The sequence below is a fragment of the Mobula birostris genome, chromosome 7, assembly GCF_030028105.1.
Source record: "Mobula birostris isolate sMobBir1 chromosome 7, sMobBir1.hap1, whole genome shotgun sequence".
Lineage (NCBI taxonomy): Eukaryota > Metazoa > Chordata > Chondrichthyes > Myliobatiformes > Myliobatidae > Mobula > Mobula birostris.
The window spans coordinates 15513001-15529932 of NC_092376.1; the positions used below are offsets into that span (position 1 = coordinate 15513001).

Genomic DNA, 16932 nt, shown 5'->3' on the forward strand with positions numbered 1-16932 from the left:
CATTGATTGTGTGGATAGTCAGCAGCTTTTTCCCAGAGCTGAAATGGCTAGCACAGGAGGGCACAGTTTCAAGGTGCTTGGAAGCAGGTACAGAGGAGATGTCAGGGCTAAGTTTTTTGGCTTTTTTGACACTGACCAATGGAAAAGAATCTTTCAGGTCAAAGTGAAAACTAATTTCTACAAATCAGTCTACATTTATTACAATTATCAAACACAAAACAACTGATTACATAATTACCCACCCCCTTCAAATCAGTATTTAGTAGAGGCACCTTTGGCAGCAATTACAGCCTTGAGTCTGTGTCCGCTCTATCAGCTTTGCATAGCTGAACACTACAATTGTTCTCCATTCTTCTTTACAACATTGCTCAAGTTCCGTCAGATTGCATGGAGATTGTGAGTGAACAGCTCTTTTCAAAACTAGCCACAAATTCCCAATTCGATTGAGGTCTGGACTCTGACTTGGCCACTCCAGGACATTAACATTGTTGTTTTTTAGCCATTCCTATGTAGCTTTGGTTTTATGCTTGGGTTCATTGTCTTGCTGGAAAATAAATCTTCTCACAAGTCGCAGTTCTCTTGCAGACTGCGTCAGAGTTTCCTCTGGGATTTCTGTAATTTGCTGCATTCATTTTATTCTCTACCCTCACAAGTCTTCCTGGACCTGCTGCACTGAAACATCCTCACAGTATGCCATGCTTCACAGTAGGGTTAGTGTGTTTTTGATTATGTGTGGTGTTTGGCTTAAGCCAAACATAACGTTTAGTCTGATGGCCAAAAAGCTCAATTTTGCTTTCATCAGACCATAGAACCTTCTTCCAGTTGACTTTAGAGCTTCCACAAGCCTTCTGACAAAATCTAACCAAGATTTCATGTGAGTTTTTTTTTCCAACAGTGGCCATCTCTTTGTCATTCTCCCATAAAACTGTGACTGCTGAAGCACCCGGGCAACAGTAGTATATGCAGTCTCTCCCTTCTCAGCCACTGAAGCTTGAAGCTCCTCGAGAGTTGTCAGGTCTCTTGGTGACCTCTTTCACTTGACCCCTTCTTGCACGGTCACTCAGCTTTTGAGGCTGGCCTGCTCTAGTCAGATTTACAGCTGGGCCATATTCCTTCCATTTCTTTTTGATTGACTTAACTGTATTCCAAGGGATATTCAGGGACTTGGAAATTTTCTTGTATCCATCTCCTGACTTGTGCTTTTCAATAACCTTTTCGCAGAGTTGCTTGGAGTGTTCTTTTGTCTTCATGATGTAGTTTTTGCCAGGATAATGACTCACCAGCAGTTGGACCTTCTTCTCTTCTTCTTCGTCTTGTTTTACGACGGTTGGCACCCAGCTTAATGGTGCATTACCGCCACCTTCTGCTCCGGAGTGTATGATAGACTTACATTCTAAATCCCTTCACCCAATCTCTCTCACACACACACACCCACCCTAACCTACACTTTACCCTCCCATCTTTGCTCATCCTAGTACCCTATTCCTGCTTATCCATCATATCCTATAAAAAACCCCCGTATCCCTTAAGAAAGCTAAAAGTACCCTAACCTGTGCTTTCTCAGCCATGCCCAGCAATCCTGTTAATGTGAATTCCTGCACCCCCAATTCCCTTAGATTAATTCTCATCATCTCTCTCTGTATCCCATACTTCCTGCAACTCAGAACTACAAGTTCTACTGACTCCTCTTCCTGACATTCCTCACACAATCCTATCTGGTGTTTCCCTATCATTTTCAATGTTTTGTTTAATGCACAGTACCCCAGCCTTAACCTAGTCCACACAGTCTCCTCTCTTCTGTATCCACTACCTACCCTAGTAACTGCAACACTCTTTCGTATTTGATATAAATGCCTCCCTTTTCCCTCTCTGTCCCTTCTTTCTTGCCACATTTGGATGATTTTTTTTCCCCAGATTACACACTTAACTTCTGCTTTTTTGATACTGATGTGCATTTCTATATTTTCTTTCTTTAACACCCTCTTTGCCAACTCATCCACCCTCTCATTCCCCCTCACCCCTACATGTGCTGGAACCCATAGAAATTTTACCTGACCTCTCTGATTTGCAATTCTTGTGACTAACTGAAGGACTTTATAAATTACATCTTGCTAACTGTTTGAGTAAAAAGACCTTAAACTTGCTAGAACTGAGGATGAATCTGAGCATATCAACACTTTGACTTGTCTAGCTTTCTCCACCCATTGCAACACAACCAACACCGCCAGCATCCTCACTGTATATACCCCTAACTTATTAGAAGTTCTTCTGCTGATTCCACTATCCTTTGGTGGTATAGCCACCCCAAACCCTGTCACTCAGCAGTTGGACCATCCAGATCCAGGTGTATTTTTACTACAATGAATAGAAACACCTTGACTGCACACAGGTGATCTCCATTTAACTAATTATGTGACATCTGAATCCAATTGGTTACACTAGTGATGATTTGGTGTGTCATATTAAGGAGGGGGTGGTGAATATTTTTGCAATCAATTATTTTGTGTTTTATATTTGTGATTAATTTAGATCACTTTGCAGAGATCTATTTTCACTTTGACACAAAAAAGTCTATTTCTGTTGATCAGCATATAAAACACATTAAATCCAATGTGATTCAGTGTTGTAAAACAATAAAACAGAAAAACTTCCAAGGGGGGAGGATTGTATACTTTTTATAGGCACTAAATAATGTCATGTACCCCATGACGGGGATAAAGAAACCAGCTGAAGTAGAAACCACTTTGGAGTCCAGCATTGCTATAAACTACTAATATTTATTAGTAACAATGCAATACATTAATATATATGTAGATAAATCAAACAGGTTAGCAATGATTATATATAAAAGTAAGTGTGGAATATATATGTATGAAAAACCAAGCTTCTTTAAGTCTAGGGGTAAAAGATACAGTCTTACGATGTTGAGTAAAGTTCAGTTCAGTTCGTGGTATTTAGTTGAATAGTGATGGAGAGAGAGAGAGAGAAATGACTGGAACTCAACTTCCACACAACCCTATATTATTTCTATTAGGTGATATTGAAGGGATAAAACCGAAACTTAAACTGAATAAATATCAGAAAGAATTTATAAAAATTGCATTGGCAGTAGCCAAGAAGGCTATAGTAGTTACTTGGAAATCGGATTCGTTTTTAAGTACGAATCATTGGAATAATGAAATTTCCAGTTGTATTCCACTTGAAAAAATTATTTATAATTTAAGAGATAAATATGATACATTTTTGAATATTTGGCACCCATATTTACAAAAGATAGGATGGCATATTTAGTTGCTCCGATGATAAAGATGTTGGTCCCTTGGGGAAAGTAATAAATAAATATACTAAATTTATTTTGAATCCCATGGAGCATGTGGAAACCTTCCAATATCCAGGCAGTTCTTCTTTCTTTTTCTTTTTCTTTTTTTTCAGGTAGGGGTATATATCAGGGGGAAGGGTTAAAGGGAGAGGGGTGGGTAGATATTATCATTCTATGTAATCACTTCGAAAACTCAATAAAAATTACATTTTTAAAAAATAGAAAGAGAGAGAGAGAGAGTGAGTTGAGTCTTCAGGTGAGCTGTTGCCGTCGATCTTCTCGTCGTCCTCTGAAATCCTTCACAAGTCACCGACTGTGAGTTTAACCGGGGGACCGGTTTTCCTGTGGTGGAGCTATCACCCCGGCAAGGGTGGACACATAGACAACTTCCCCCCCCCCCGGTCAACCCCTTCTCCTTCACTGGAATAGCAATTTGGATCAACCCGCCTGATCAATTCTCCAAAACCCACTTTCTCTGCGGGCACAACAATGCTCCTTCAGTGTCCAGGTCTTGTGTCTGAGGTCTGTATCATCTGACCTCCCATTTTATCTTCCCGTGCTGAGCATCAATTGTCACTCAAAGAGTCCCTCCTTCCTTTGTCTGCAGAGAAATGCAAGCAGGCAACGAGTCCTTGAAAGTAACATCAACAACCTGCCTTCAGTCACCATAGCAACGTTCGAGCTGCTCGGTGCTGTCTCCAAACCCAACTCAGTAGAAATCCAAAGTTACTTCCAATGCCTTAAAGTGATAGTCCAACCGTTACTCTACGTGTCTCTCTCTCTCTCTCTCTCTCTTCAAAAGCAACATATTGGTGGTAAATAACTCTCTCTCTCTCTCTCTCTCTTCAAAAGCACAGTTAATAGGAGTACTCCAGGATCTCCTCACAAAATGGTGACTTATATGTACTTTAATAATAAATTGACTTTGAACTTAGGCCTGAAGACAATTTAGCCCATTGAACTAGTAAAGCAAATGTGTCAGTCATGTTCAGCTGTTCCTTTCACAAAGCTCTGTACAATATTCCCTCCATTCAGAAGGCTTTATTCCGTTTCTGCCATTCATACAGATGCTGAAATTCAGGTCAAACTCACAAACACGAGAAAATCTGCAGGTGCTGGAAATCCAAAGCAACGCAAACAAAATGCTGGAGGAACTCGGCAGGCCAGACACCATCTATGGAAAAGAGTAAACAGTTGACATTTTGGGTCCAGATCCTTCATCAGGATCAGATGAAAGGTGTCACCTGAAACGTCAACTGTTCACTCTTTTCCTTAGATGCTGCCCGGGCTGCTGAGTTCCTCCAGCATTTTGTATATGCTGCTTCAAGTTAGACTCACTTTCTTTGCAAAAGTAACTTTCCTCACATCCTCAGTCTATCTTTTGCCCAACCTTTTGTCATCTCTGGCTCTTACACCATTCATTTCTATCTATAACATTTAAACCATTCATGATCTTGCCTGGTACTCTCAGTTTCCAATTTATTTGTTTGCTGGGGCAGCAGACACCAACAGAATCAACAAACTCATTCGTAAGGCCAGTGATGTTGTGGGGATGGAATTGGGCTCTCTGACGGTGGTGTCTGAAAAGAGGATGCTGTCCAAGTTGCATGCCATCTTGGTCAATGTCTCCCATCCACTACATAATGTACTGGTTGGGCACAGGGCTACATTCAGCCAGAGACTCATTCCACCGAGATGCAGCACAGAGCGTCATAGGAAGTCTTTCCAGCTTGTGGCCATCAAACTTTACAACTCCTCCCTTGGAGGGTCAGACATCCTGAGCCAATAGGCTGGTCCTGGACTTATTTCCTGGCGTAATTTACATATTACCATTTAATTATTTATGGTTTTATTACTAGTTATTTATTTATGGTGCAACTGTAATGAAAACCAATTTCCCCCGGGATCAATAAAGTATGACTATGACTATTAGTTAGCTCTTATACTTAATTAAATGGTCACTGCATGTAAGCTTGAGATCTTCTGCTGCTGTTGGCCAGAATTGATTGGAAAAGAACACTGGCAGGGATGACAGCAGATTAGCAATGGCTGGAATTTCTGGAACCAGTTCAGAAGGCACAGGATACATACATTCCAAAGAGAAAGTAGTATTCTGAAGGCAAGACGACACAACCGTGGCTAACAAGTCAAAAGCAACATAAAGCCAAAGAGAGGGCATATAATGGAGCAAAAATTAGTGGGAAATTAAAGGATTGGAAAGCTTTTCTAGAGCAACAGAAGACAACATAAAATCATTAAGAAGGTTAAGGTGAAATATGAAAGTAAGCTAGCCAATAATATTAAAGAGGATACCAAAGGGTATTTCATATGGTGGGAGAGTCCAAGACCAGAGGACACAGCCTTGGAATAGAGGTGTGTGCTTTTAGAACGGAGATGAGGAAGAACTTCTGCAGCCAGAGATTGGTGAATCTGTGGAATTCACGGGCAGCTGTGGAAGCCAAGTCTTTACGTATATTTACGGCAGAGGTTGATAGATTCCTGGTTGGCCAGGGCACGAAGGGATATGAAGAGAAGGCAGGAGATTGAGGATAAGAAGGAAAACTGGATCGGCCATGACGAAATGGCAGAGCAGACTCGATGGCCCAGTTCTGCTCCTAGACCTAATGGTCCTATGGTCTAAAAGGTTTCATCTCTGTAGCACCTTTAATGCAGCAAAGGGTCCAAGACATTACTGGAACAAGAATTTTTTTTTTATTTAGAGATACAGCATGGATCAGGCCCTACTGGCGCAACAAGCCTATTTAATCTGAGTCTAATCACATGATAACTTACAATTAACCTACTAACACCCTTTGGAACGTGGGAGGAAACCAGAGCAGCGGGAGGTGATATGTGGAAAGGCTAAAGGCCGAAGAAGGAATCTGATAGGAGAGGAGAGTGGAACATGGGGGAAAGGCAAGGTGGAGAAGCACCATGGGACGTGATAAGAGAAAACTGGAGAGCCAGAGCGGGGATGGAAGAATAGGAAGGGGGGAGGGCGGAGAGAGAAAAATTACTTAAAGTCAGAGAAATTGATGTTTACGCCATCAGGCTGGTGGCTTTCCAGACGGAATATGAGGGGTTGCTTCTCCAAACTGTGAGTGGCTTCATCATGACAGTAGGGGACAAAGAGGAATGAAGCATTGTAAAGGAACAAGAAAGAGTTAGAGCAGTGATTCCCAACGGGGGCAGTACCACGCCCTCAAGGGGGCCGTTAGGAGTCCTAAAGGGGCGGTAGGGGTAATAGAAGTCATCGGGGGGCATTCAAGATTCGGGGGGGGGGGGGGGGTTAAGCGGCACCCTAACTTGAGGCACGAGACCTGACTGACTGTGTCAACTCGCTGTCATCGTCAACATCTGACATCTGACAGGCATTTCCAGTTTGTGTTAATCTTTTGTTTTAATTTAGCCCTGTTAATGATGGATAAGTACGTATAGTGCGATCTCTATGAGTCTGAAGGCAGTGGAGCCTTGAATTCTAATCCTATTCAGAAACAAAGTGTGTCAATACAAGTTAACATACTAGGAGTATGGTTTTATTCTGTTCCCATCAAATCAGCAATGCCTTATTTGTTACATTGCACTGCCTAATGAAGCCATGAAACCATCAAAATTGCAGGAACACTTGATAAAAGATACCCTGAAAAGGCTACTTATGGTATTACTCAATTCCAGAGGATGGAAGAAGCATTCGAAAAGCGTTGTACACTCGGGTCATTTGCCAAGAAATGACATACCTAGCCAATCTGTATAACAAAATGAACATTCTAAATATGAAACTGCAGGGTGAGCATTTTAATTTAATCTAGGCAAAAACTGCAGTGTCCATTTTTATCAGAAAATTGGAAAAGCAAAACATTGGGAGCAGAATGTTCTTAGTTTCCCTGCATGGAAAGTATGGGACTCTCTTTCACAGCTGCTGATTTGCAAGAGTACTGCTTACACCTGCAGTCACTGAAGAAGGATTTTCAGCATTGATTCAAGGATTTGAAGGATCTGGAAATTCCTTACTGGGTAATTAATTAACCCATTCCTTTTCAAGGTGGAAGAACAGGAAGAGAGCTTGCAAGAAGAAATTATCGAAATTCAGAATGATGAAAAATCAAAAATACTTTTCAAAAATGTCAGCTTTTGTGGTATGTGGCTACACTGTCATACAAAGTTTCCAGGTCTTTGGAGAAGAGCCAAACTGCTTTTCGTTACATTTCGATCCTCCTATCTTGTTGAAAGAGGCTTCAGTGCAGTGAACCATGTACTCACAAAAAACAGAAACCGCTTGGACATTGTTACACGTGGGGACTTGAGGCTTTTGGTGTCACATCTTGAACCAGATATTTCAATGCTTGCTATAGATCATCAAGCTCAAGGATCACATTGATATCAAAGCTGCTGTACAATGCACAGATACCGTGTCAGCTAGGTTTAATGACAAATAATTATTTAAAGCAGAATCATTTTTATAATGTTAGCATATGGTAGATATGTTTTTACACTATGGGGGCACCAGATAATGTATTATGCCTAAGAAAGGCGTTGACAAGTACGAAGGTGCTTTGGGGGTGGGGGGGGGAGCGTTGGGCTAAAAAGGGTTGGGAAACAGAGTTAGAGAGATGGAGAGAGTCATGAAGGCAAACTGCAAAGATTAAAGCCCCAGCAGATGAAGATAGGAGCCTGACAAAATGGGGCATCACGATAGCATAGTGGTCAGCAGAACGTTTTCACAGTACGAGTGACCGGGCGTCAGTTCCCAACGCTGCCTGTAAGGGGTTTGTATGTTCTCCCCGTAACAATGTGGGTTTCTTCCGGGCGCTCCAGTTTCCTATCACAATCCAAAGACGTACTGGTTGGTAGGATAATTGGTCATTGTAAGTTGTCCTGTGATCAGGCTAGGTTAAATTGGTGGATTGCTCTGGGACCGAGCTTGGAGGGCCAGAAGGGCCTGTTCTCTGATCTATCTCAATAAATAAAATAAAATCCATTTCTTGCTGCCGCTGACAAAGCAGCATAATCAAAGGCACCCACCACTCAGAAAATTCTCTCTTCTCCCCTCCTCCAGAATATACAAAAATTTGAAAAAACACACCAGCAGGCTGAAGGACAGCTTCTACCTCGACCCTTGAATGGACCTCTTGTACATTTAGGATGAAATCTTGTCTGCACAATTTATATCATCGCAGCCCTGCACCTTATTGTCTACCTGCACCGCACCTTCTCTGTAACTGTAACACTATATGTAACATGATGTTGTATCTGTTCCCTCGCACTATCTTGATGTAGTTATGTTTTGAAATGATCTGTATGAATGGCACGCTAATCTAAGTGTTTCACTATATATCAGTACTCACACTAATAATAAAGTTGTTCTAATCCCCATTCAAACATCCCTACGGATGTTCAGAGTTTGATAGATTCTTGATTGTTTAGGGCATGAAGGGATACGGGGAGAAGGCAGGAGATTGGGGCCAAGAGAAAAATTGGATCAGCCGTGATGAAATGGCAAAGCAGACTTGATGGGTCAAATGGCCTAATTCTGCTCCTGTATCTTATGGTCAGATTTCACTCCTGCTTTTTATTCCCAAGCGAAATCATGGAATGTCAATAATTTAATAATGAAGCAGTCATTAGAATCATTTGCCAGGTCTGAGTGTTTTACTGGGCTGAATGGGATCTTCACTGCAGCCACAGAATGGAAATGTACCACAACAGGGCTGAAGCCAGGGCTTCCAGAGAGCATTACTCCAAGACAGCTGAAGAGGCACTGGAGACAAGGTCTTCCGATGTTGTTCCACACCCAATCGGATTTGGTCCTGGATTTCATGGAAAAGAGGCTCTGTGGCAGGCGACAATGGGTTTGCCTCCGAGGGGTCTTTTAAGAGGTCAAAGAGCAAAGGTGGGTCATGGTAGGTGTTAAACTCACCGTGGCATCCTCCTGCTTCAGTTTGGTAGCAGTTTTTATCTTCGGATCTAGGTGTAAACAAGTGAGCCTTCCACACAGAGTCAGCTGAAAGGGAGGGAAAAAAATTGTGAAGGAAGGAAATAAATTCTTGAAAATGCAGCAAGGTAAGGTTACATCACGCAGCTGACAAAAGGATTTTAATTTCCATGCATGACCGAAGCTTCTCAGAGGTTAAGGATGAAAAGTGGGATGTTTAAGGGGAACATGAGGGGGATCTACTTCACTCAGACGGTGGTGACAGCGCAGAACGAGATGCCACCGGAAGGGGTGGATGCGGGTTCAATTTCAACATTTTAGCGAAGTTTGGTTAAGTACGTGGACAGGAGTGATGTAGAGGGCTACAGTCCTGGTGCAGGTCAGACACTGATACAGTTAGGCACCAACAGCGCTGCGGAAATTGCCATTCAGCATTGAACTCAATGTAGGACTGCCTTAGGGACTTCAGTTCAGGATTTTTTCTTGGAACTTACTCCTGAACCCTTGCCCTCGAACATGTACAGCCGCAAGGCAGCGGAGATTTGAGATCAGAGTTTTCCTTTTCTTGGATGAGCTGCTGACCGCAGCTGATGAGCCCCTTCTGTCTGAAGCAACTGGTCTTAAGGTGCCGGTAACCCATCTTTGCTCCTTCTCCTGTCAGTGGAATGGTTGCACCAGGCTTAGTGGCTAAACCACACGTGTAGGCCAAGGACTTGGTTGTCAGAGCCTATTTGAGACACACGCCATTGGGAGCATTTAGTAAGTAGTGGGAGCTGATCCCCACTACCACATGGCGAAGGCAACCTGGAGGAACCCTGCCTTACCTATGCCTCCATTAATTAAGCTTAAAACTGGACCTTCAAGAGAGAAAACATCAACGAGCTGGTGATGTGAGTCTGTGAGTCTCCTTTGATTTTACCAGATTGGATTCATTTATTTATCACATGTACATCAAAACAGAATGAAATGTGTCGTTTGTGTTAACAACCAACACAACCTAAGGAAGTGTGGGGATGTGGGCAGCCTGCAGGTGTCCCGACACATTCTGGCGCTAACATAGCAATACAAGCAGCAACAGTAACAACAGCAAAATGAGACAACAACGGCACCACAATCCCCTTTCCCACCCCCCTCTGCCCATTAGTATACACAGACAGGCCTTCGACCTCAGGACAGGCTGCTTCTGGGCCCCCAGTCCTCGGTCCTGACTCTCATACTCACGTTGGGTCTCCAGTCCTCAGCACAGAACTCTCAGATATCAGGTCTCCAACCTCCAAAACGTGGCCCAGACTCTCAGAGATCAGGCATCCAACCTCCAATCCCTGGCCTGGACTCAGAGACACTGGGCCTCCAACCTCCAATCCCTGGCCTGGACTCACAGACACTGGGCCTCCAACCTCCAATCCCTGGCCTGGACTCACAGACATGGGGCCTCTAACCTCCAATCCCTGGCCTGGACTCACAGACACTGGGCCTCCAACCTCCAATCCCTGGCCTGGACTCACAGACACTGGGCCTCCAACCTCCAATCCCTGGCCTGGACTCACAGACATGGGGCCTCCAACCTCCAATCCCTGGCCTGGACTCACAGACACTGGGCTTCCAATCTCCAATCCCTCGTCCAGACTCAAGAGACTTGCAGGCAGTGGGCCTCCAACCTCCAGAGAAGCTGGCCTAGGAGCTTCAACGTTCGGGCCTCTACCTCTGGAAGGCCGAACTGCTCAGTCGGCCAGACGTGGCCCCAATGAAGTCAGGCATACCTGTAGCTATACTGAGACTCACACCTACAGAGTATGAAGAAATGTTAGGTGGTGAACACTTACAGTCTTTTGGATGCCATCGCACTGCATGCAAAGCACTTCCGCAGTAATGAAACAGAAACTCATGCTCTGACCTCTGCACCTCGCCCCTCAGTAGTCCCATCAGGTTACGTCCATCAATTACCCTAGAAAGGTACAAGGGCAGGCTTTATATTTCAAGATCACTGAGAAGAGAACAATATTCACTATGCATTTAAGTACACATTCAGTAGCCACTTTATTAGGTACAGTTGTAAATATCTAAATAGCCAATCATGTGGCAGCAGGGTAATGCATAAAAGCATGCAGGCATTGGCCCAGGGATTTAGTTGTGGTTCGAAGCAAACATCAGAATGGGGAAGAAATGTGATTTAAGTGACTTTGATGATGGAATGATTGTTGGTGCCAGACAGGGTGGTTTGTGTATCTCAGAAACTGCTGAGCTCCTGAGATTTTTGCACACAGCTGTCTCTAGAGTTTGCGGAGTATGGCGAATAAAAAACAGCCAGTGAGCAGCAGTTCTGTGGGTGAAAACATCTTGTTAATGGGAGTGGTCGAGGAGAATGGCCAGATTAGTTCAAGCTGACAAGAAGACAACACTAACTCAAATAACCAAATGTGATAACAGTGGTGTGCAGAAGAACATCGAAACTTGAAGTGGATGGGCTACAGCAGCAGAAGACCATGAACATACACTCAGTGGCTATGTTATTAGGTATAGGAGGTGCCTAATAAACTAACAATTGAGCATTTATCATTGTCTAAGCAGGAAATGTGAGCTTAGCTCCATTAATCTTACACAGTAATTTGAATCAGGCATCTTTCTAGTAAATCCACAAGTAACTTCTCCACAATTGCCGTTTTGTTCATGAACAGTAGTCTCCAGAACTGCTCGCCATATTCCAGCTTTGGCCCCACTAAAGTCACGTAATTTGCAGCTATGCCGAGACTCAAACCCATAGAGTATGAAAATATGGCCAAGTAGTTAAAGCGTTTGACTTGAAATCCAATGGGGATTCCCCACACAGCTTTGAGCCATGCTCACGGCTCTCACAGTATAGGGACGAGGCAGCCAACTACTGGCTATTTTGGGCGCGAAGTAGTCATGCTGAGTGATTGAGGCAATGTCAGCAAGAGGCCAACTGAGGGCACAATTACCACATCAACGGGGTACTTGGACAATTACATGAATAGGAAAGGTTAAGGGATGAAGGCCAAGTGCAGGTAAGTGGACTTGCTCTGTGAGTCAGTTCGGTCAGCGCAGAGAGGTTGAGCTGAAGGGATTGTTTCTCACTTGTATAGTTCTATGACTCTGACTCCAAGTAAAGATAGGCAACTTCAATGAGAATTAGGAATTCTCTTCAGCAAGTAGTGTTAGAGTTTGAACCAAGTGTCAATTTTAAAGCTGTTTGTTTTCAAGCAACCAGAGTTACTAAAAACTAGGTTGAGGATAATTTCATTGAACCGCAGAATAGGGTTGAGAGACAAAGTTCATGTTCCTATGTTCCAGTAGATCGGAGTTCCCAACCTTTTTTTAATGCCATGGACCTATACCATTAAGCAAGAGCTTGTGGATCCATGCAATATATCTAAATCTCCATCAGTCTCAAGAAAAAAGTACAATGACAAAATTCTTGCATATAGAGTTTTCATTCTGTATGTTCATGCAGGGAATTTAGAACAGAAAAATTGACCTGTGATGCAAAGAGATGAGAGCGGGAAGAGTGCTTGTCAACTGTTTGCTGGAGGAACTTAGCACAGTCAAGGTGTCTGTTTGAAGAAAGGCATTGTTCACATTTCAGATCGAAACTCAGGATCAGGACTACGAGTGGAGATGTTAGATGGCAGGGGTCCAAGGTGACTGGTTGACTGAGGAGGGGTGAAAGGTGACGGGCAGGTAGTGCCAGGGAGGGGAGGGGTGTAGGGAGTAAGTGGCAGGTATTTGAGTGAAATAGAGGGAGACCGAGATAAAGGGAGATAGAAATAAAGATAAATAGAGGGAGATAGAGATAAAGAGAGATGGAGGAGGGAAGGGGATAGGAAGAACAGGCAGATGCAGCGAGGTGAGGTCAAGGGAGAGTGAAGGTAGGAGACCGATGCTGGGGGGAGGTAATTGGGAATACAAAGACTAAAAATGCTTGTAAGTTTGTCCAGATGGGAATACTTTACACTGAAGGAAATTTATATTTTGAATTGTTCACCTATCCTGTGGCAAGGATGCCCCAGCCAGGTTGATAACAGTTGGGTAAATGTCCATCAGGCTGGTGGGCTCATCAATTTCCCTACCAGAAGGCAACTGGCCCGGCCATCTGAATATTCCAGGGACACGTATCCCACCTTCCCATCCAGCAAGTCCCTTTTTACCTGAAAAACAAAAAGGCATCTGTGGTTATTTCATTTGGAGTTAATATTTAGAAAAAAAAACGATTTCCTTTCAGCTACTTTCTTACCATTCTTTCCCACCTCCCATGTCATGTGACATTGGGTCTAAATATGCTACCACATGCATGCGATTCATAGTCTTCAGAACATACAGCATAGAAACAGGCTCTTCTGCCCAACTAGTCCATGCTGACCAAGATTCCCATCTAAGCTAGTCCCATTTGCTTACATTTGGCCCATATCCCTCTGTTGGAATTGATTATTTGTCATGCTTTTGATAAAATATTAATACAAGACTAAAATTGCAGTTTACTATTGTTTTTAAACTTGTATATTTTCACAATATGCAGTGTTTTGTCTCCGTTTACTGACAGAGGAGTGGTTGTCACATTCTTCATTTTTTATTTTTTTAAATATTAGCATATAACACACATGCTATGTTTGTTTTAATTGGTTTCTTCTTATCTCAAGAATGAGATGTTATCTGTAATATATAACTGCCAGCTTTTGCAAAAGTGCCATTTTAGTTGTTCTTTGTTCTTTTGTTCCTCAGCTCCTCACTTAGTTTTATATGCTCTCCACCTGTTCCTTTGTTTAGACTTTAAAATAAATGACTGTGAAGCCAAATTTCCATTTGTTCTTGAACTTCTAAAAGAACCCAGAGATCAGAAAATCACCGCGATCTAAACCAGGAGTTCCCAAGGTTTTTTATGCCATGGACCCCTACCGTTAACCAAGGGCTCCGTGTATCCCAGGTTGGGAACCCTTGCTCTAAACCTTTCCAAGATGAAGTTTAAGGGAGTATGTACCAAACACAGGCAAATTTACCTATCCAAATGTCTTTTAAATGTTAAGGTACCTTCCCCAATCAGTTCCTATATTGACCATATCTGGGTTATAAGTGTGCCCCTCAGATTCCTATTAAATCTCCTCCTTTTCCCCTTAAACTTATGTCGTGTAATTCTTAATTTCCTAATCCTGGATACAAAAGTGTCGATTCACTCAGGAAAGTTTGTGGATGCTGGATATTCAAAGCAACACACACAAAATGGCAGCATAGTGGTTAGCACAACAATTTACAGTACAGGCAAACTGGGTTCAATTCCCGCCACTGCCTGTAAGGAGTTTGTACGTTCTCCCTGTGATCATGCGGGTTTCCTCCAGGTGCTCCGGTTTCCAAGGGGTGTGTGTGTGTGTGTGTGTGTGTGTGTGTGTGTGTGTGTGTGTGTGTGTGTGTGTGTGTGTGTGTGTATATATATATATTTAAAAAATTTCTAGCCTAATATATAGACAAATAAACACACAAATAAATAAATAATGCTGGAGAAACTCAGCAGGTCAGGCAGCATCAATAGAAATGTGTAAATAGTCAATGTTTTGGGCTGAGACCCTTCTTAAGGACTGATGCAATCTATCTACACTCCTTAAGAATGTATGCAACTCTATAAGGTCACCCCTCAGTCCACTACTCTCCAATAAACAAAGTCCTAGCCTGCCTGACTTCTCCCTGTAACTCAGGCCCACAATTCTAGCAACATTCAGAACAGAGATGTGAAGAAATTTTTTTAGCCAGAGGGTGGTGAATCTATGGAATTTGTTGCCACGGGCAGCAGTGGAGACCAAGTCATTGGGTGTATTTAAGGCAGAGATTGATAGGTATCTAAGTAGCCAGGGCATCAAAGGTTATAGTGAGAAGGCAGGGGAGTGGGACTAAATGGGAGAATGGATCAGCTCATGATAAAATGGCGGAGCAAACTCGATGGGCTGAATGGCCAACTTCTGCTCCTTTGTCTCATGGTCTTATGGTCTTTAGTGTTCTTTGGACTCTCTCCATCTCAATGATATCTCCCTGTAACCAGAACTGTACACAATACTCCAGGTGCAGCCTCAGCCACGTCCTCTATTCCACCGGGAATTGTGGATTATCTGCGATGCCTGGGTCACCGTGTCACCACTGTGAATAGCTACATCAAAGTTAAAATGAGATTGAGGATAGTTCCCAGAACATCTGACCTCCCACCCTTTTGGACTCACAATTGACTCCAAGGACAGCGTACAAATACACTGTGAGGGAATATCATCCCCGACCCATACTCTGCAGGACGTGTTTCAGCGCTGTGTGACTCTATGCCTCAATCAAACTGAATTTCTAAAGAGCTGGATATCAACTACAGGAAAAAGCGGCCAGGGGTCCACAAACCCAGTTCCCACCAGGTGATCAGAGGTGAAGAGGGTCATGAGTTTCAAACAGAATTTCAAAACTTACAGAACCAAATACCTGACTATTGACGACAGGACGAAAATGCCGGAGGTCAATGAGCCCATCCTCATTAGGGGAACAGGGGTGGAGAGGGTCAATAGTTTTAAATATGTTGGCGTTATCATTATAGAGGGTATGACCTAGGACCAGGACACAGTGCCTTCATTTAAAAAAAAAAGCACAGTAGTGTCTATAGTTTGTGTAGATTCAGTATGTCAGCAAAAACTTTAACAAACTTCTATCAATGCACCATGGACAGCGTCCTAACTGGATGCATCACGGCCTGTTATGGAAACGTTAATACCCAGGAATAGAAAGGACTACAGAATGTGGTGGATATAGCCCAGTCTATCACAGGCAAAGTACCATTGAGTACAGTTACATGAAGTGTTGCCACGAGAAAGCAGCATTCCTCATCAAGGACTCCCAGTATCCAGGCCAGGCTCTCTTCCCGTTACTACCATCAAGCAGGAGGTACAGAAATCAGTGGCAGAATCAGGTTTATCATCTCCGACATTGTCGTGAAATTAGTTTCTTTGTGGCAAGTGTACAGTACAAACATAAAAATTACAATTAAGTTACAAAAATAATTAAGAGCGCAAAGGGGACTAGTGAGGTAGTGCTCATGGGGTCAAATACCATCCTGACATTCCCTTTTCCCACTGCTACCTTTCAATACAGGAGCTTGAAGGGTTGGACCACCAGAAACAGGAACAGCTTTCTTCTATCAGACCTTAGAGCTCATCACCCCTTTCACATCCCCTTCCTGGTGGTGCTACCACCTTCTCAGATTCTTTGTTCTTCCTCTTCCATTATTGTCACATTAACAATACTTTCTGCCCCACTGCATCGTGGGCCGAAGGACCTGTACGGTCCTGTTCCATTCTATGTTCAGATTACACTCCAACCATTGCATTATTCTGTTGTTACTGTGTTTGTCTGTGTGTTTATTGTTGTATTTAAACTCAGTGGCCACTTTATAAGGTACACCTGCTCGTTAATGCAAGTATCTAATCAGCCAATCATGCGGCAGCAACTCAGTACATAAAAGCAGGCAGACATGGTCAGGAGATTCAGTTGTTAAACATCAGAAAGGGGAAGAAATGTGATCTAAGCAACTATGACCGTGGAATGATTGTTGGCGCCAGACTGGATGGTTTGAGCATCTCAGAAACTGCTGATCTGCTGCAAATTTCACGCACGATAATCTCTGGAGTTGACAGAAGATGGTGCGAGAAAC

The 16932-nt window shown here is 43.1% G+C and overlaps 1 protein-coding gene across 2 annotated transcripts in view; it reads right to left on the reverse strand.

The window, feature by feature from the left end:
* Positions 1-4607: 4607 nt before the first annotated feature.
* The window catches only part of LOC140200017 (arylsulfatase D-like), a 77958-nt gene continuing 65633 nt past the window's right edge, over positions 4608-16932 (reverse strand). For both annotated transcript variants that reach the window (XM_072262641.1, XM_072262642.1), the window contains exons 9-11: positions 13252-13414; positions 11075-11196; positions 4608-9320 (exon numbers count right to left, since the gene is read on the reverse strand). In XM_072262641.1, the coding sequence (XP_072118742.1) occupies positions 8947-9320; positions 11075-11196; positions 13252-13414 (659 nt within the window). In that variant the 3' untranslated portion in view covers positions 4608-8946. The remainder of the gene's footprint in view (positions 9321-11074; positions 11197-13251; positions 13415-16932) is intronic.